Source organism: Podarcis erhardii, assembly GCF_964252035.2.
Source record: "Podarcis erhardii genome assembly, chromosome: 2".
In the NCBI taxonomy this organism is placed as follows: Eukaryota; Metazoa; Chordata; class Lepidosauria; order Squamata; family Lacertidae; genus Podarcis; species Podarcis erhardii.
The window spans coordinates 100,258,553-100,279,233 of NC_138498.1; the positions used below are offsets into that span (position 1 = coordinate 100,258,553).

At 42.1% G+C, this 20,681-nt stretch overlaps 1 protein-coding gene across 1 annotated transcript in view; it reads left to right on the forward strand.

Annotated features, from left to right (window-relative positions):
- Nucleotides 1-20,681, forward strand: part of SUCLG2 (succinate-CoA ligase GDP-forming subunit beta) — a 219,745-nt gene that overhangs the window by 189,031 nt on the left and 10,033 nt on the right. Inside the window, exon 10 of the mRNA XM_081853591.1 lies at nt 16,134-16,254. Coding sequence (XP_081709717.1) covers nt 16,134-16,254 — 121 coding nt within the window. The remainder of the gene's footprint in view (nt 1-16,133; nt 16,255-20,681) is intronic.

A 20,681-nucleotide genomic window follows, 5' to 3' on the forward strand; every position in this document is an offset into this window, starting at 1 on the left:
ATATTCCCACATGGGCTAGAAGCCAACAAAATGCAACCAGAAGACCCATTCACTGCAATTTAGCATTCAAAAGGCAAAATTAATTCACCAAATGGCATCTGCAACCCAGATCTCCATTTTGAACGGCTACTAACCCTGACAAGTCCGTTAGAACTACTCACCTCCCTAACCCACCCCAAAGACAACTTCCCCAGTGGCTATACACAAGTAATAGCACTTCACTTCTGTGGGAGCCCAACAGACTGCTCAATCACAGAATCATAGAGTTGGAAGGGACCCAAGCATCATCTAGTCCAACCCCCTGCAATGCAGAAATCTCAGCTAAAGCATCCATGACAGATGGCCATCCAACCTCTTCTTTAAAACCTTCAAGGAAGAAGAATCCACAGCCTCCTGAGAGAGACCCTTCCACTGTCAAAAAGCTCTTACTGTCAGAAAGTTTCTCCATATGTTTAGTCGGAATCTCCTTTCTTGTAACTTGAAGCTATTGGGTTCGAGTCTACCCTCCAGGGCAGGAGAAAATGTTGTGGTTAGTCCATCTTCAGTTCTCTCACCACCACCATTAGGATTGCACCCTCAGCCAACAAAATCAAAAATACGTTTTAAAAAATTGCCACAATTAAAGTACCCTTTTTGATTATTATGTTCTCATTGCTAAAAGACCCTTTTTAAATTATTTGCCAGGTGCATATATTTGACATAACAGATGCAATTTGGCACTCCTGACATTGTGTTTTTATATGTTAATTACTCTCTTATTATTAAGAAACCTAGAAGCGTCTGTCTATCAATTAAAAAGTGGCTTGACCTAGATAAGAATTACTGAGAAGCTGCTTTTTTTCCTCCTGTACAGGGAATAAATGCCAAAGATGTTTCTCAGGTGACAAAATGCTGAAAATTCCCAAATCTCTCCTAGCTGGTGACTAACTCTTTCTTCGTCTGTTTTTATTCTGGTGGGTGGGTATCAAAAGTAAATGTTTTGACAGGTGCAGTAAGTGAAGGCAGCATATATTTGGGGAATGCTGTTTAGCAGGGCATGATGTTTCTTCAGGGTGAGATTTTGGTGTTCCCTTGTTGTATGTCCTTTTAAAGTATAGCACTTGCCCTGTGCCCTAAGGAAAATGTGGAACTCTGCCTATAAAAGAGACAGCAATAAATGTCAGCCAAAAAGAGAGAGAATTCAACATTCTGTGTGATTTTCAGAAGGTCGCAGTAGGAGTGTGGAAAGAACAGTTTTTGCTTTCCAACCTATACATTAGCCCTCTTTAGTTTGGGTGAATGCACTTTGATACCTTGAGATCGGGAACCCTGATAAGACAGGGGTCTTTTCCACAAAGAGGATTGCAAGTCAGGATTTCCCTTCCGACCTTCCCCATCAATGCAGGAAGGTCTGAACTGGAGCTAGCATGCAGAGGATGGGGCTTACTTGCGCCCCTCTCCCCACTTTCAGCCCACACAGTTCTGGGAGAAGCAAGACTACAGATAGACAATGCCAGAATAATCTCCATGCAGCCCTTGAGTTGAGGGTTGGACTTGGGTGAAGATTCATCAGAATCATTGTAGTCACTTCCTCCTTCCATCCACCGGCCCTCAATCCTTCACCCAAGCCTCATGGTTCCACTGTATGTCAACAGTAGCCACATCTTTAATATTATAAATAGGCATGGCTCTCCCCACCTCCATATTCTAGAACTGTAGTTTGTTAAAGGTGCTGAGAATTGTTAGGAGACCCCCTAGTTCCCTCACAGAGCTACAGTTCCCAGAATGGCTTAACGCTCCTGAGAATTGTTCTGTGAGGGGGAACAGGAGTTCCTTAATGACTCAGCACCAATAGCAAATGACAGGTCCTGGGATTCTTTTGGGGAAGCCATGGCAGTTTAAAGTGGTGTCATATTGCTTTAGTTAACAGGGGTCAGCAAACTTTTTCAGCAGGGGGCCGGTCCACTGTCCCTCAGACCTTGTGAGGGGCTGGACTATATTTTGGGAAGAAAAAAAAAGAACGGATTACTATGCCCCACAAATAACCCAGAGATGCATTTTAAATAAAATGACACATTCTACTCGTTAAAACATGCTGATTCCCGGACCATCCGCGGGCCAGATTTAGAAGGCAATTGGGCCAGATCCGGCCCCTGGGCCTTAGTTTGCCTACCCATGGTTTAGTATGTGGTGTAAATACAGGCAGCATTGGCCACACTTTGGACCTCACAGAGTAGCTGAGGCCCTTCAGCCGAAATCCAAGCTGAGAGAGCCAGTCACTGAGGCCACTGAACCTAACTCACAGAACCATCTTCAGAGAAGCAGCTGCAATTTTTGGTTCCTTGGAAGAAATTTACATGATATGTCATGGTGATACATAACGCTTGCTAATTTGGAAGGTTGCGGTTGATTAAAATAGACCTCCTTATTTCTTATATAAGATTCTTTTTTCGGCAGAAGAACTCCTCTAGTTTTGTTTTCGTTGGGCATTCTCTTGCCTTCAGAACATTCACACATACATGGGATTGTGTCATTTCAGAAGATTATCACCCTCTTCAAGTGGTTAAAGTCGCTCAGCCCCTTAGCTTTGTAACGCTACGTAGAACATGATGAGGTTGTACAGAAACGCGCTCTCTGTCACAGCGCATTGGTAAAACGCCGGAGAAATACACAACCTGTTGTGTCACATTGCTTAAATTATTAATCCTACGCTTGCTTTCCCCTCCACACCACCCGCTTTACTTCTCAGATCACTGCATAATTCTTGTTTTGTTATATGTCACTGGAGCTTTCGGTACATTTTTAAAAGTGCCACGGACTAATTGCAGAGGAACATGCAGCATGTTGTTGTTGCACTGGCTTAAATAATAAATAATTTGAGTCCTGCTTCGTTATTGTTATTATTTTTCCTTTTAAAAAAAGAAAGAAAGAAATCCCCGTTTTCCATAAATCATAAAAATAAACACAAATTGAGATAGCTTCCTGAGATGTGAAGTGGTGTCCGCTCGATAAAATGGCATTATGTATTCACCCTGTGCAGGAATGAATTTAGCGCTGCTGCATCTTATTTACCATCTATTTCCTGATGATTCAAGCCAAAGCTGTCCTGTAAACAAGGCACCACGTTAAGCCCTGCCAGTACCTGGGGTGTCTTACTAGAAAACGGAGATTGAAGCTGACGTGATGAGCAGCGCTGACAGGTGTCACTTGGCCACATACCATGTCTGTCCTGAACTTTATGATGGCAAGGAAGGATAGCCCTTTAGCCTTCCCCCCCCCCCCACACACACACAGTAGCTGAAGCCTCTGGCAATTTGGCTGAAGGAAACTCTCCTTCAGCTGCTATCGCTGGAAGTCCTGCAACCCGCGTCCCAGCAGCCACGATTATATTGAGCATTCTAATCACTGCACTGATTATACCAATTATACGGTAGGATACTGATTATACCACACTGAGCGGGGACTGTGGCTCACATGCTAGTCAGTTCATTACGAGGTTTTTCCCTGATACGGTGGCCAAGTAGGAAAACAAGCTATTAATTCCTGAGCCTCTCCACATAACATGACCACTTTGGGCACAGAGAGGGCAAACTGGAAGGAAGAAGAAAACGTTTCAAGTTGATTCCGATTGAGAGCCAAGCTAGGCAGTCCTAGTGCATGAGCCAGCTAATCCCTTGCTATGGGATCTGATGGGTTCTTCAGGCCACCCTTGAAATAAGTGGCGCATTTGACGGAAGTGACTCGTTTGCGTTATCTTTCTTGTAAAACGGCAGTGCTTCCACTTCATTTGCTTGGACTGTGGATGCCAAGACATAACAGAGATGGGTTTTCATTTGCCCTGGCAACGTCCTGGAATTGTTTAAATTCAGCTAAGAAAAATAAAATCGAGCCAGCCCCTCAAAAAGTTATGAAATGGAAAAACAATGAATTATGATGACTTCGGTAGGGGCAAGCATGATAAAATGGGGCTCCTTGCCATTTCATTCCTATATTTGTTGTTAAATTTTCAATCATAATGGCAGTGGTGTTGAGAGACTTACAGGTTTCTAACGAGACCCAACTTAGTATTCAGACATCTCCCCATCACCACCACTATCTTTCCTTGATTTTTAAGGAAATCTTTCCTTTCCTTTCCTTTAATTTTTTTTAAAAATCAGTTAAACATGACCATCTCCCTTATGAATCTCACCTGTAGAGGGATGGCCGCAGCTGAGTGGCAGAGCGCTTACTTCCAAAAAGTCCCAGATTTGATTCCTGGAATCTCCCAAGTACGGCTTGGAAGGTCCCCTGCTTGCAACTATGCAGAGATGCCACCAGTCTGTGTGGGCACACAGTAGTCAGCTCAGTGGGCCAGTGGTTTGACTTGGCATAAGGCAGCACCCTATGAGATCCACTGTAGCGTAGTGGTTGAACCTGGGAGGTCAGTGTTCAAATCCCCACTCAGCCACAAAGTTCACTAAATGACTTTAGGCCAGCCACGGTCTCAACTTAACCAGCTCACACAGTTGTTCTGAGCACATCCACACTACAAACTTGAACTTTCACATGGAGTGCACCCCCTTACAAAACAAACTGAGCCCCATTTCCCCGGGCACAGGAACTATCCACCCACAGAACCTCCCATCTTGCTAGAATTAAGCTGTAGTTTACTGGCCATCATTCAACCCATTACTGAAACCAGTTCCTGGATTGAGTACATCCATCACATCACCTGATTCTGATGACAAGGAGAAATATGTGAATGTCACCTGCTTATTGTTGGCATCGCACCCCAAGTCCCCCAGTGATCTTGCCCAACAGTTTCACATCCAGTGGTACCTTGGGTTAAAAACTTAATTCATTCTGGGTGTCCGTTCTTAAACTGAAACTGTTCTTAACCTGAGGTACCACTTTAGCTAATGGGGCTAATTGTAACTATCCTTCTTAGGCTGACGGGAGAGGTGGTCGTATTAAATTACCTTGCATGTTTACTTTCCTTGGCTCTTGAAAAATCCACACCCCAAAGTATTGAAAGAAATGACTGATTTTGGGTTTTTTTGCTTTCTAAAGCTCCCATTGCATTTTTATTTTCCCTTCCCATTCTGAATTTCTACTGTCCTCTAGTGGAAGTCTGACGCAATTGTTATGGTAACATTATATTAAATCTCTCCATGTTCATCCCAAAGAGATGCTGGGACTTATTTCTAACAGAGTCGCTGAAGAGATCTGCACACAGATTTTAGCCCTTCTATGGCTGATGCAAAAGGTCACGGCAGCGACACCCAGATACTCAAAAATGTTCCATAGTTGCTGTGTTAACTTGGCTTCTCCTGTGCCTGGGAGAACTGTGACAGTAACATCTTTGTGAAATAATCAGAAGGGAAATGCTCTCTTTAACAACAGGATTTTGGGTACCACTGCAGCCAGTGAAAGGGTTAAGCCGAGCTTGTTTGCCTTGGGAAGGAGGAGTGTTCAACAAATGCATTGAGCTACCTGCAGGTGCAAAAAGGTTTTGTCAGATTTCAATCACCTCAGGCTTGAGGCAAGCTCTCTGCCAATATGTAGCTTTTAATTCACTGCAGACACGGCTTTACTGACAGTTACTGAGCTGCTTGTTTCAGCTAAAATAAATGGATCAAGCTACAGAGCAACAGATTACAGCAAGGTCAGACAGCGATATCAGTAATTTTAGAATATTGTTTATAACAGATTTTTCTCTCTCTCTCCCTGTGCTGGTGTTTTCTGATGGAGATATCTGACACCAGCAGCAGATGAAAAACTAACCCAGAAGATTAGGTTTGCCTACTGCTGCAAGATTAGATAACATTTAATTTGTCTTCAATAGAAGCATCTCATAAAGAGAACATTAGCAGCAGCTTTGATTCTTGGGATCTAAGGACTCCTGTTAATTAGCCCCCTCAATTACATACTCGGGGTGTGTGAGAGAGAGAAAGGGAGACTGGGACTTGTTTTTAAAATTATTTCCCCACTTTATATTGAGAAGACCCATTGTGTTTTGGAGAGGTCTTTATTTTGAATTAACATGTGCCTATAAAAGTATCAGAAAGTACCTTTGCAATCTCTCATTTTAAGTCAACATTGATGCTGCCTTATGAATTAATCAGTGTTTCTGGCATTCTGGTCCAGAAGCAGCTGGGGGTTGTTTTTCTGACGGTGATACTGAATTCTGCTCTTCGTCCTGTGCTGCTAATAATAAATGTATCCCGAGTCTGTGAAGGTGTAATATGGACACCATTGTATTGTTCAGTGCTTTCTAAGAGGGTTCCATATTTGAGAAGCCATTTTGAAAACTCCTACAGTGGCATGCACAAATCCTTTTAGCCACTGTGTGCAATATTCATTTTGCTGATGTAGGATTCAAAGGGTACCTGTGATAGGTGAGATTCTTGCTGCATCAAACAGCTAGACTGTATATAGATTTATAGATGTGTTCTCTGCGTGTGGTAGGGCTTTTCGTTTGTTTTTTTCCTTTTGAAACACATAGATATTTTAGTAGATTTTGCCTAGTTCAGAGTGACTGTGTGTATAGGGGCCATTGTAGACATGGCAACAGCAGCCATGTTTGTTGTTCACCTCCTTATGTGAATGTCTAAAGCAGGAGGGGGAGCCTCTGATTCTAATCTTAAAAGGGAGCTTTGGGTGAGAGGAGATGAATCCTCCTCTCTTCCTGACTTCCAACTGCCCATTGGACATCATTCGCTCCCTGCCGTATCCAGAACCACTCCCAGGCTCAGTAATGGAGTGGTGGACTGAGATAGGCAAGGAGGAGGACAGGATTATTGGGAAAACAGAAGGACTCCCCTCAGCCCTCTGGTGGGGAGAGGCACAGCAAAGGAATCTGGGGAGGGTGTCTGCCCACCGGTATGGAGTAAAGAATCACAGCCAGAAAGGGAGGACGCAGCCCGGTCACCCACAACCCAGTGACACTCCTGTTGCATCCTTCCTGACACAGTGCACATCTTGCAAGGCACAAATGCATTAAAAATAAGCATGTGTTGCCTTGTCTTGGTGGGGTAGCAATCCATGGAACTACTCCATTGCTTCCATGTGGTTCTGAACTCCTCTCCCTGACCATGGACTCTTTAAACTTGGGCTGCTGCTCCCAGCTCCATCTGTCTGTTCCAAGATTTGAGGGAGGCAGTTGAGGTGTTAGACTGGTATTTAAGGGGTGTGGTGGACTAAATGTAGGCTGAGAAATTGAAGCTGAATCCTGAAAAGACAGAGGTTTTATGTGTCCCAAGTTCTCAAGTCTGGGTGGTGGGAGATGGCCTGTCTTAGAAGGAGCAGAGCTGAGGTTGCCCTGTCCCTAGAAGCTCAGATGGCATCAGTACCCTTTTCCAGTTGGGAGACCTTTTCCCAGCGTCGGCGGGCTCACCAGCTATGGTCCCTTTGGGGCAGAAATTACTTGGCCACTGTATTCCATGCTCTGATAACTTCCAGACTGGATTATTGCAATGGGCCTGTCTCAGAAGCTTTAACTGGTCCAAAATGCAGCAACCAAATTACTAAAACAGCTCTGTATTGGTTGCCAGTTTGTTTTCTGGCCCAATTCTAGGTGCTTACATTAGTGTTTAAAGCCCTAAATGACTTGTGCCCCAAATATCGCTTGAGAGGTATGTTTTTAGCATCTATTCTTGTTATGATTGCAATTATTTTTATACTGTTTTTACTGTCACATAGGAACCTAGGGTGAAGGGTGGATAATTCACTAACTAAATTAACTAAGATGGTGATGATAGGCGGAGATTTGGCTCCCTTCACCCACACACTCCTTAGGTTGAAATTGTAGCCCACCCCACGTGAAAGACCATAGAATCATAGAATCATAGAGTTGGAAGAGACCACAAGGGCCATCGAGTCCAACCCCCTGCCAAGCAGGAAACACCATCAGAGCACTCCTGACATATGATTGTCAAGCCTCTGCTTAAAGACCTCCAAAGAAGGAGACTCCACCACACTCCTTGGCAGCAAATTCCACTGTCAAACAGCTCTTACTGTCAGGGTTTGTTTGACCCATGGACAAACAAACCCATGGACAAACAAACACAACTGGTACCACTGTCGCCTATATTGCCATAATTTGGTGTTGTCATCCATAGATTTGCCTCTTTTGCTGGTTATCCCTGACTGCACATCATTTGTAAATAAGTAAACTACTTTTCCTGTTGTTGTTGTTTTAAACCGTTTATGTATCCATTAGAGAACATAGCCTCTGATCCATATATGAACCTAGTATTAGTTGTAGACATCTGCTGGGAGAAAATCTGTGAGTTTTATTCGGGCTCCACACCTGGGGCTTTCCTTATTATTATTATTATTAGTATTATTATTACACCTGGGGCTTTCCTTATTATTATTATTATTACTACTACTACTACTACTACTACTACTACTACTATATTTTAAAATGTCATTTTAGAAGAATAATATGCTGCCTGTACAACTGCTCACAGGTTGAAATTGCCTTTCATTTTATTTTGCTGTTTATCATATATTCTCTTTTGCTGTTTATCATATATTCTCTTATGAGATGGTTTCCTAGTTGACCTTCAGAGACCATTCTGAACATCTTTCTTGAGGGGACCAATACATTCACGATCAAACAGGTGGCAAAATATCTGAATGTGGTTGTGTCTCTCACTGTGACAGTTGGTCCTCAGGTTGTCTTTTAAAACAAAATAACATTCTTCTGACATTGTGGTTTTGTACAGTGGACCCTCGAGTTACGTACTGCTCTGGATACGTAACTTTCGGGTTGCGAACGTGGCAAACCCAGAAGTGTATACTTCCAGGGTTTGTTGCATGCGCAGAAGCACTCTGTGCACCACGTGCGTGCGCAGACGCGCACTATTGCGCCGCGCACGTGCGCAGAAGCGGCGCCTCCAGTTACAGACTTTTCAGGTTAAGTAAGGACCCCTGGAACGAATTTAATTCGTATCCAGAGGGTCCACTGTACTTCATATTTTGTATATTGGTTGGAAATAAGCCTTAATAAGCTCTTGACAGGATTAATAAATTAACAATAAGCAGGCACTTTGTGGCAACTCATTTATGAAGAATGGGTCCTGAAGGCAACTCAGTAAGGGTGTAAAAGTGATTGGCTAATGTGAAGGATTTTCATGGAGGTCCTTGTTCCAGACAGGCAGGAAGTTAACCGGCCCCCTTCTTAACCCCCTAGGGTTCTGGCTGCTAAATGTCATTCTCGACTTGCAGATGCCAGAGATGCTGTTGTAAAATGCTGACAGTCCTCATGTAGCACCTATTTCCCAACATTAATCCTTCGTATTGATGAGCTGTGCATTGGCCATAGCAGTGGATGTCTTTACATATTAGCATTAGCTGTTGCCGTCAGCCGTGGCTTCCCTTTGGTGGATATTTCATGTCTGCTGTGTCAGTAAAAGCAAACAGTTACCGGACAAAGATGCTTGCATCTATACTTCCTACTAAAAGGCTACCTGAGAGATAAAGCTCTGCCTTGCAAGGCATGAAGCAAGGTGGAGATGTTAATCATTAATATGCCATTCGAGGAAATCGCTCTCTTCTGCAGGCAGCGTACTCTGTTCTCTGTGCACATTTTATGTTCTGTGTCCTCAGATGCTGGGTATGTTAATGAAGACTTGTTTGCAATATGCAATGGGTGGTTTTTCTTTTCCCCCACTGAGCACTTTTTCAGTCTCCTTCCTTCTTCTGTGAACACAAGAATACCAGAACGTACTACCCCTTCATCAGAATGCATTGCCTGAATGTTACAAACTGCAAAATCCATTTAGGGCAGCAGAGAAGTGATAAACAATGTTCACCAATTTTCAGCAGAGTTTGTAACGGAATCTCTTGGCTGTCTAAACTGGTCTTTAGGCTTATTTATAAAATTATAATAAAGCCCATGATTAAATTCTCCACCTGATTCAGTTTCCTACTGATTGAACTCATTCAGGCTCCTCTCTATTTTAGCTGATTTTATTTATATTATTGTTGTCGTTATTATTAAAGCCAGGCACACGTAATGCCGGTTATCCGGTGCCAAATTTAATTTTCTTCCAAAATACTTTTTTTCTTCTTCATGTGGCTGCCAATGGAGCTGATTAGAATTCAGCTTGAAAACGGAAAAGGCAGATCTTTAAATGAGGGGACTGCATTAGGAATTAAAGTGTCTATATTGGGCATAAAATCCTCTTCCTTATCTTGAATGATATAAACATGCTTTCTTAAGTGGATCTGTCATGTAGCTGGTCCAGTGCCCCAACGTTAGGAACACGTTAGAGAGGGAAAAAATTAAAAGGTTTTCAGTTGTGTTAGCAACAGAGCTCTGTTCAGTGGGTTCATTTTAGAATATCACAACTGAGTTGTGTGTGCACACACTTCTTTCCCCCCTTCCTTTCCTCAAGCAGCTGGCTCAATAGAACACTTCCTGGTTCATCATGAGAGCTGGCTCGGAAGATTTGCTCCAACCAATTCTCCAGTTCAGATATCGTGCCAAACTTTGACAAACCAGGAAGATTTCTGTTAATGGGAAGAGGAAAAGGAAGGATAAAGCACACAGCTTATGTGCACACAGCTTATTCCCACTCTTCCAAGTCATAGTTTGGATCAGGCACCCCAAAACTCAGCCCTCCAGATGTTTTGGGACTACAACGCCCATCATCCCTAGCTAACAGGGCCAGTGGTCAGGGATGATGGGAATTGTAGTCCCAAAACATCTGGAGGGCCGAGTTTGGGGATGCCTGGTTTGGATGATCAGATAATGTGATGTTTGAATACGTCTCTGCTGGCATGTTAGTTAAACCAGAAGGTTTTAAACATGCTGCTGGAAATCACGTTTCATTCCTCTCTTCTGTCTGTAGTGTATGATAGAAGTTTACTTGTCTACATTGGTTGCCCCTCACAACCAGAGACGTGGGCAGTGGAGATGGAGAAATGCAGAGCATTGTGACATCACAATGCCTGGCAAGCTCTACGGGTTCTTACAAAGAGAAGTTAAACACCTAGCTGAAAACAGCAACTGTGTGCTTATTACAAGTTTCACATTCAGAATATTATTTTTATTTTATTTTAATTTATACCCCGCCTTTTCCCTTGACTCAAGGCAGCTTACAGATTAAATATCAGCTGCTACAAATATAGAAAAAACACAATCATTTAAAACAATTAAACATTGATAGATTTTTTAAAAAATTATTTAATCGTTTTTTCGATACAAACAACCGCAAAAGACACATACAGCAAAAACCATAATAACAATAATAACACAATTTGACAATTCAGATTTGAATACACCGATATACCTATGACTACACCTTTTTAAAAAATATTTCCCCACCTCTCTCTCCTCCACCTACTTCCCACCACTATCCTCCTTATCGCATAAATATTCGTTCCAGATTTCTTCATATTTATCCATTATTATTTTGCATTGACATGCAATTCGTTCGTATGTAGCTAATCTGTCCATATTATCCATAACTATCTGCATATATAAAATCTGTTTAAAATATACCAATGAGTACAATAAAAGCAGCACGGCACCAGCCCTTAAAGCAGTCAATTGCCAAAAGCCTGTTGGAACAACAAAGTCTTCACCTGCTGGCGAAAGGACAACAAGGAGAGATCCAGTCTAGCTTCTCTAGGGGAGTTCCAGAGTCTGGGAGCAGCCACCAAGAAGGCCCTATAAACTTCTATATATTTGAAAGCCTACATACAAATGCTGTACCTTGTTCATTGCTCTTCCATGGACTTGGTGAATATAATAATAATAATAATAATAATAATAATAATAATAATAATAATAATATTTATATCCCACCCATCTGGCTGAGTTTCCCCAGCTAGTCTCTTTGCTTCCAACTGCGCCAGAGTAAAAGGTATTATGGTCCTATTCCAAGGCGAAATATGTGATCTGCAGAGAAATAGGAAGGTGGGATTAGTTTATGTTGCTGAAGGTCCAGAAATTGAATCTTTTCTAATTAAAGTGGTTCCCAACAGTGGTAGCTTTAGCGCCAACTATCTCTAGATTATTTGTTTTCGTTTTCTGAAGAAGCTATATAAAAGGTTTTCAGGTTTTTCTATCTCAACCCTGAGATTAAGAAGCAAGTCTTTTCTTCCCTTTAAATGAAAGGTCAAAATCAGCAGAGACTATTCATAGTGCATTCTTATCCTTCATAAATCCCTTTACACACATTTTGTCTTATGTGGCTCCAATCACTTATTTCTTGACTAGGGGAGCTTCGCTGTGGTAATCCTTCTATGCCATCAAGTGCAGTATTCAATGCAGTATTTAGCAGGGAAATGTAAAAGCAAGATATAAACTATTCTAGATTGCAAGGGAAGCACAAAAAGAATATAGTAAAAACTAGTTGAAAAGGAAGTTAATGAGAAGATACCAGTGCCATCTTGATCATATTAAAATGACACTAAGTTTAGCATTCCCTTGTGCTCTTAATTCTGCATATGCTTATCCTAACAATGGTCCTGATCTGAGAGAGCACTCTCAGAGAGAGTTTTAGTGAATCCATTTCTGGCATGGAAGGATTGTTTTACAGATATAATACGGAGAAGAACATTCTAATGCTAGGAAGTTTCTGTTTTACCGCTGTCAGGCAAAATTACATTGAGTGGTATTCTGTTTTACCCAGAGTAGACCCATTGAAATCAGTGAACACGACTAAGTTTTGTTGATTTCTTTCAGTGGGTCTAGTCCTGAGCTCGCAGCCATTTTTCCAGCTAAACCACACACCCCCAGCCAACTGGATTGGCTGGCTAGGGTGCATGACACGGGCACAGGGCTCCAGTGACGCAGGGGGCCCGGCCATGCCCCCCCCCCCCGTGAGCACAGGAAGAGATTCCCGCTCACAACCCCTCTCCTCCGGGAAGAGGAGAGGCTTTCCCAGCAGTCCATGCCTTCTCCTGCCTATAGCTCCTCTCCCGCTCATGGCTCCTCCGCTTTTTGTTTTCCTCATTGGAGCTCTAGTCATTTTCAGTGTTCCTTGAAAGATGTTCCCCATAAGTAGTTTGAATGTTTACGACTATTGTGCACCATCACATTAGCTAGGGGCCTATTTCTTCATCTCTCGTGCAGTACAGTATTTGAGCCACCAAGCACACTGGATAATTTTCACTTATGTCACAACAAGGAACTTGTGGTGCCATGCTAAACTCACCTGATCTACATAGTTCCCAGGTGCACATAAACTTTGAGGTAAAATTGAATGTGTGGAGTTAATTAAGGCAGCTTCCATGGAGATGTGCAGATAGGCCGCAGGGAAACTTTTTATGTGCTTGCGTCCAAGTAAAATAACGGCCTGAAGTCAAATGGGAAGGGAATTTCCATAGGGCAATTTGATTGTAAGTTACATACCAGAAATTTCGGTTCCTCTGAGTTGATGGACGGCCCTTTTCCTGGTGGGACTTAACTATTAATCTGTTGTGATGAACTCCCTATTACTTACCTCTCCTTGTTGATTGTAAAGGATTTTCTTACCCCGTTTATCACGTCAGGACAAGTACTTTACCTCTGTGAGTCTCCTCTGTTTTGATTGTGGAATATGCCCCAGTGATTTCAGCAAAAATCCACTTGCTAAATACTGTGGTTCAGATTATTCAGGCAATTGACTAAAGAGAAGGGAAAGATGCCTGGCCTTTATGTTTTCTCCTTTGTTACATTCAAGTAATGTACAGTGGAACCTCAGTTGTCAAACGCCTCCGTTACCGTATGTTTCAGCTCCCGAACGCCAAAAACCCAGAAGTATCTGCTCTGGTTTTCAAACAATTTTCGGAAGCCAAACATGCTACACAGCTTCCATTTTGAGTTTCCCTATTGTATTGAGGCTTCTGCTTTCAGTTTTCGAACGTTTCAGAAGTCGGAACGATCTTCCAGAACAGATTATGTTCAAAAACCAAGATTCCACTGTACTGGGTTTTTTAAAATAAATCTTTTTGCCACAAACATAGCTTATCAGCTACCCAGATCTCACATGTTTATTTAGTCATATCAGTGGGAGCTGTTTAAACCCACAAGGTTTAAAAAGTATAAGCCAGGCCGACCAAAAGTGAAGTTTATTTTTAAGAAACATGCTGTGCCTTCATGAATGGCTGATGTGGAATTTCTGGCGTGAATTGTTGATAAGCCCCATGCAGTGTTGGAGAGGTATCCCCTTGATAGCAAGAGCTCTCCTGCTGTTGAGTTCCTTTGTGGACATTTTCCTGTCGCTTTTAAAGAGTAGGAACTAGCTGTCTGTTGATGGCGCTTTCTTCAGAAGCACTCAGAGCATAACCCGGTCACATGTTACACTTTGCAGAATACCAGTGCAATTTCCCATTTTCTGGCTATCGTGGTATATTTTGTCGCACATTATAGAGTGAGAAAGGATAGCTTTCTTGGATTGGCATAACCACATCTCTGAAACCTGACTCAATGTGCATGGAGCAGGCAGTCTAGATGACTTCTATTCAATAATAATAATAATAATAATATAATTATATTAATATGATTAACGAGCAAAAGGTTCACATAACTGGAGATTTGTTTTGAAAGCTTATCTTCCTGAATCCCCCATCTAACAACTGGATGAGATCTCCCACATTATAATTATAGTGCTAACACCTCAAAAGAATTGAAGAGGAATAAGCATTTTTAAAAAGGGTGGGGGGAGTTTACAAAATAGAGCCATTGCAGGGGATATCGCCGCTGCTCACTAATTGTGGCATACATTATCCAGCAGCTGTCCATGACACTTGCGCCATCTCATTCCACAAAGCAATCACAATAAGCAGTAGATGGCAAAATCTTTGGGAAAGTTTTGCATTTTCGCAGGTGTTATATACTATGCTTCTAACTGCTGGATATGCAAATCTCCCAGTAACAGGAGTGTGACCTATAGGTGCATATTCTGCAACAAATGAGAAAATTATGCAGATTACCAAAACGGATGGCACTGAAGGCCTCTTAAGAACCTATTTATACAGGGCAATCTTAAGTCAGAAGGTCTGGCTGAGTCACTAATCACCATTCTCAAAGCTCAGCCTATATACTATATGTTTGGTCCATTACCTTATGCATTTTCATCACACGTTTACTGAGTTTTGTCAATATTACCACAATTTTATTCGTGGAAAATTACATCTGAAATTATCTGGCTTTCCCACAGCTACTCATCTGAACCCAGAACTCAAACATTTCAAGGCTTTGTAAAACCAAGAACCCAGACCTTTCACATCAAGAGTATGCCAGCTGGTCCCTAATAATCTGAAAGATTTTCTTCAATTTTAAGTCTGGCGACAAAAGCCAGTTAAGTTCTCTGATACTCAAATATGAGCTTCTGGAGCTCATAAAGATCTCCTTAAAGAAAAGGCAAGCTTTTCCAGCTCAGATTTTAATCCAAGCTAGAAAAGAATTCTTGACTTGCCTGCCCAATTCTCAATATCCCTCCCCATTTCCCTTCCAATTAGAGATGCCAGACCAGTCCTTAAAAGCCATACTCAGAAAAAACGTCAGGCGCTTGTTAAAGCTTGCCTCTCAATAGGACCTGGAGAATAATCACTGCCTTCCCTTATGCAGTGTAACAGAGCTGTGTCACTGCTTTACATTCCTTTGAGCAGGGGTGGCTAACGTATGTCCCCTGCAGTGGTTGTTGTTGGACTCCAAATCCCATCGGTCCCAGCCAAAATGGCCAGTAGCCAGGGATAATGGAATTTGTAGTCCAGCAACATCTGGAGGGACATACATTCTCCATCCCTGCTATAGGGAAAGAGAAGAGGAAGTGATCTATCTTTTTTCTCCAAAAGCAAAAGTGGCTTTTGAGAACTGTAGTTTTTCCCAGGGCCATTTTGGCGGCAAATAGGACAAAGGGTGAATGAAGATATAACTTCTGAAGTCTAATTGGCTCAGAAAATAAGCTTCTGACTTTTGAGAAAGCAGCCGAACTCCTATCTAAGCCTGTCTAATTCAGACTGCGGGGAGTTCACCCATTACTGCATAATACTGAGAAATCTACATTAACTTTTCCAGCACACTATATGTTGAATCTCACAGGCTTCCACTGGCTCAGGTCATATCCATCCACTTCTAGTAGTAGCTGCATCTACTGCTACTGCCTTACGCCTCCCTTTTAAAAGGCACATGTTTTAACTAATCTGACAGCATGTTTCTTTTTCTCCCCCAGGTTGAAGCAATTCTGGTCAATATTTTTGGTGGGATTGTCAACTGTGCCATTATAGCCAACGGCATCACCAAAGCCTGCCGAGAGCTTGAACTGAAAGTGCCTCTAGTGGTCAGACTTGAAGGTAAGTTTGAAATCTACAACATTCCTTTGCATCCGTTGACCTTTTTTATTATTATTAGGGTTGCACACCTACCACACATTCAGTTCTGACTCCAATTCAGTGGTTCAGAAAGGAGCAACATTCAGAAACTTCAGGGTCTCGGTTTGATTCAGATGAAAAGAAACTTCACACTTCCCCTATTCACTATGGCCCATAACTTATTTCTGTTTGACAGAAGTGGATAAAATTTGCAAGCATATTAGCCCTTCTGAGTGGATAAATTTTGACAAATTACTGAAAATTCTATCCAGATTTTTGTGTGTGTGCTGGGTGCCTTTGAAACGAGATTTCTCTCTCTCTCTCTCTCTCTCACACACACACACACACACACGGAACAGTACATAACTTGTTTAATTTTGTGTCTGTCCTTAGAGAGCATTCTAGAGCAGATGTGGGTGAGAAATGGAAGAAGAGTCCTGTTGCATCAGTCAAAACCCTGTCTAGTCCAGCAACCTATTCTCACAGTGGCCAGCCAGATGCCTATGGGAAGCCCACAAGCAAGACCAAAGTGCAATAGCCCTTTTCCCCACTTGTGATTCCCAGCAAATGGCATTCAGGGCTCTGTCCTCTGGCTAACAGCACCTCTGACAGTGGAGGTAGAGCGCAGCCATCATAACTTTTAGCCATTGATAGCCTTATCCTTCATTCATTTGTCTAATCTTTTAAAGCCATCTTGGTGGCCATCTCTACAACTTGTGAAAAAGGTCCTTGGTGTCTTCCAGAACATCCCTTTCATTGAGGAAAGATGACCCACATTTAAGGATCTCCGATGTTTTACTCTTTCTATACTTCATTTTTATTTTGGGGTTTTTGGATCACTGGAAGCAGCGTTTTGTTACAATCTGCATCTTAACATCACTATACTTGTAGGCCAAAATCGTGTGACACAAAACATCCACCCGCAAGTTGCATAATCATTGGCTGAGATGCATGTAGATTTAGTTTCTTTAATCTTCCCTTGTAGCTGATCCTCCATCGCAGACCCTTAATCGTATTATCTGCTCTTCTTTGAACTTCCCAACGCGTGGAACGAGACTAAAATTAATTAAAATTAATAATTCCTTATTTTTTTATGAGGAGACTGGAGTCCACAGATACAATAAAATACAGCTTCATAAGATCGTGAAGAGGGACCTAGTGTGGTTTGTGTTTTCCATTTGGCACATTCCCCCCTAACCGAAGGTTCATGATTATTCCCATAAATCTTTACAGATTTGTGCCCTGGACTTTAAAGACTATTTGCCCACATGCAATGTATTACAAATGTCTGGATGAGTAAAGTTTTAATCAGTCAGATCTGTCTTGATTTAGCTGGATTTTCTGGACAAATCTTTGTTCCCAGCTATATAATAATTACCAGCTGTTTTACCAGTGGATAAAGAAAGGATTATTCTCCCGTTTGAAAATGGTAACTTTATAATTACATGTATTTTCTTGCTTGATAAAAGAGAGGGGAGAAAGAGAATGAATTTTCCAGCAGAAAAGCCATTCCTTTTTTTTTAGGAGCCAGGTTGACTAGAAGAACTGTGTATTTTGCATTTTAACTTGAAGTAGTCGTTTGTGCTGGGAAAGAGCAGCAATTTTTTGTTAACAGGATTTTCATAGCAAATAGTTAAAAGTATTGGATTAAAGCCAGACATGCACTCCTCATACAAAGTATAGACACAATTGCAAAATAATACAGGATTTTTCCTCAGTCATGATGCTCTGGGGTGTATCCAACTTAAGTTCTACACAGAGTAGACCCATTGAAATTAATGAGCCTAAGTTAACCATATCCATTAACTTCAGTGAGTCTACCCTGAATAGGACTGGCATTGGATACAACCCACTGTTACCAGCTTTCTGTAAGTCTCTGTCTCCAGGCTGTGGTTCCATACTTGTGTAAACACACACCACACACAAAATTCCTATATCTTCATTCGTTTTAGTGGAAGGGGTAGTTCTGATTGCAGATGTACTTTTATGCAGGGACACACCTGTTCCCTTGTATTAAATGAATAAGAAATCTCCTCAATACACCACTGAATGAATAAACAAACCACAATCTCTTTCTCTTTAGTTATTCTGTGTCCAGGGCAGCTGTTTACTAGCTCCATCTGGTACGCAGGCTGAGACCCTACCTGCACGCAAACTGTCTCGCCAGAGTGGTGCATGCTGTAGTTATCTCTCGCTTGGACTACTGCAATGCACTCTATGTGGGACTACCTTTGAAGGTGACCTGGAAACTACAACTAATCCAGAATGCGGCAGCTAGACTGGTGACCAGGAGTGGCCGCCAAGACCACATAACAATGGTCTTAAAAGATCTACATTGGCTTACTTACACCATGCATTGGTGTAACATATGCAGATGATAAACGTCCGCCTATTACAGTATGTAGATACCAGATTCCTGCAGAAGACACTACAAAGCAGTTAAAATTCGACATCTGACAAACGCAGATGTTCATCTCCAGAATAAATGGTTGAATCAAGCATGGTGAAAATGCCTTTGAGCATGTTTCCCTGCTGTTCCACATCAAAATTTTGTTATTGATTTAAGACAGGCTTCCTCAACCTTGGCCCTCCAGATGTTTTTGGCCTACAACTCCCATAATCCCTAGCTAGCAGGACCAGTGGTCAGGGGTGATGGGAATTGTAGTCGCAAAACATCTGGAGGGCCAAGGTTGAGGAAGCCTGATTTAAGAGGCACCTTTTTGAGTAATCCATGCTTAATAGTGAAGGCATACCTTTTGGACTCAGATACATGCTGCAAAAGATGGAGCGTAGCATCCAAGTGGGGGAGCTCTAGTGGAAACAAGCCGGGGGACATTACTAACTGTCCCACCGCATCAAGCAAGGCATAGATTTGTATGTGGCTTCATGCAGCCAGATATAGAGATGACGAATCCCAAGACTAATTACTAGGCAAGCAGCTGTGCTACTCTTTAGCCCTGTTTAGGTGTGCAGCACACAACACGAGGCGTAGTGAGGAATCAAGCCGCATCGCACCTCCCTGCCTAGCCCGCCGAGGCAAAGACAAACATGTGAGTTGGGGAGCCTGTTGTGCTTACAGAGGTTCCTTGCACAATTTAGGATCTTGAGAGGGAGGGTTCCTGAATCACTTGGGGATCCACCACAAGTACAGCCAGAGCCCTGCTGCAGACACTTCCCTGCCCAGTACATGGAGGGTAGCAGGGCTATGTTGTTGTGGGCATCCGTCTGTCAGTGGAGGAGTGTGAAGTCCAACCGTTGTTTCAGCTGGGGCAAATGAAGGCATCCAGTTGTGCTGGATGCGCCATGGTGTTTATTCTCTCTGTGCTCTGAAAGATGGAACCTGCATTCATACAAATCAGCAAGAAATTGTTCAGCATCCTGAACAATTCTCCCAATGGGAATACGAGTACGATCTCTCCTTATAATAATACTGTTGTTTAGGGTTTTGCTGGACTTTTAAAAATCATTTGGGAATTAAACTTCCTTGGTTAGGAACACATTAGAATTTTTCCCACAGGAAATAATGGAAATGCTCGACTCGTTATGCAAATATTTGCCCTATGAACCGTTTCTCAGGAACGAATTAGGTTTGCATAGCGGAACCTAAGTGTATATGGATCTGCACTGCCGATCTTGTGCTTCTCCCCCTGTTTTTGTATAATTGTTTTACGCTGTGCAGCATCTTGCATGAAAATTTGACATGTTTTTCTTTTTTCTTTTTTTAATCTCTCCACGGATCTGCAATAAATGTTTGGGAACCTATTCTTATAATTCAGGACACTTATCTGAAACCTGAGAAATGAAATGAAAATTCACAGACATTTGCCATATCTTTCATCTTCAGATGCAAGTATGCATCTAAAAGTAACTTTACTGTACCTTCTAAAAGTAAAATAATAAATAAAAATAATAAATAAATAATGTGGAAAACAGATGTATATTTGTCAGGCCATCAGAGGCCCAAATTTGTTTGGTGCCCAGCTCCTCAGTGTATTTAATAAAACGGTTCATCATTTTGCCCCACTTTGCAAGAGTTAAAATTTGAGGGAAATCTTCCCTATTATCCGGTGTGACTGGAGTAAGGCAGTATAAATCTCTCTTCAAATCCCATGCCTTTTCTCTGTCAAACTTGCTTTCGTGCAAGCAAAGTGCAGATTATTTTGATAGCTTTGCGTTGGAAACCTGTTTACAGTTCTCTAACACCATCCAGTGGCAGGAGGTTAATGCTGGTTTAGTTTAGAGGGGGAAGCTTCTCCCCCCCCCCCCCAAAAAAAGGCCTGCTTCTTGAGCTTTCTAGGTTTCAAATATTTCAGTCTTTGCTATATTTTCTGGTGATATTTTCATTCATTCTCACTCATAAGCAAGGTTTATCAAATTCCCGTGCTTTGTGGCAGGAACGGGGTGCAAAC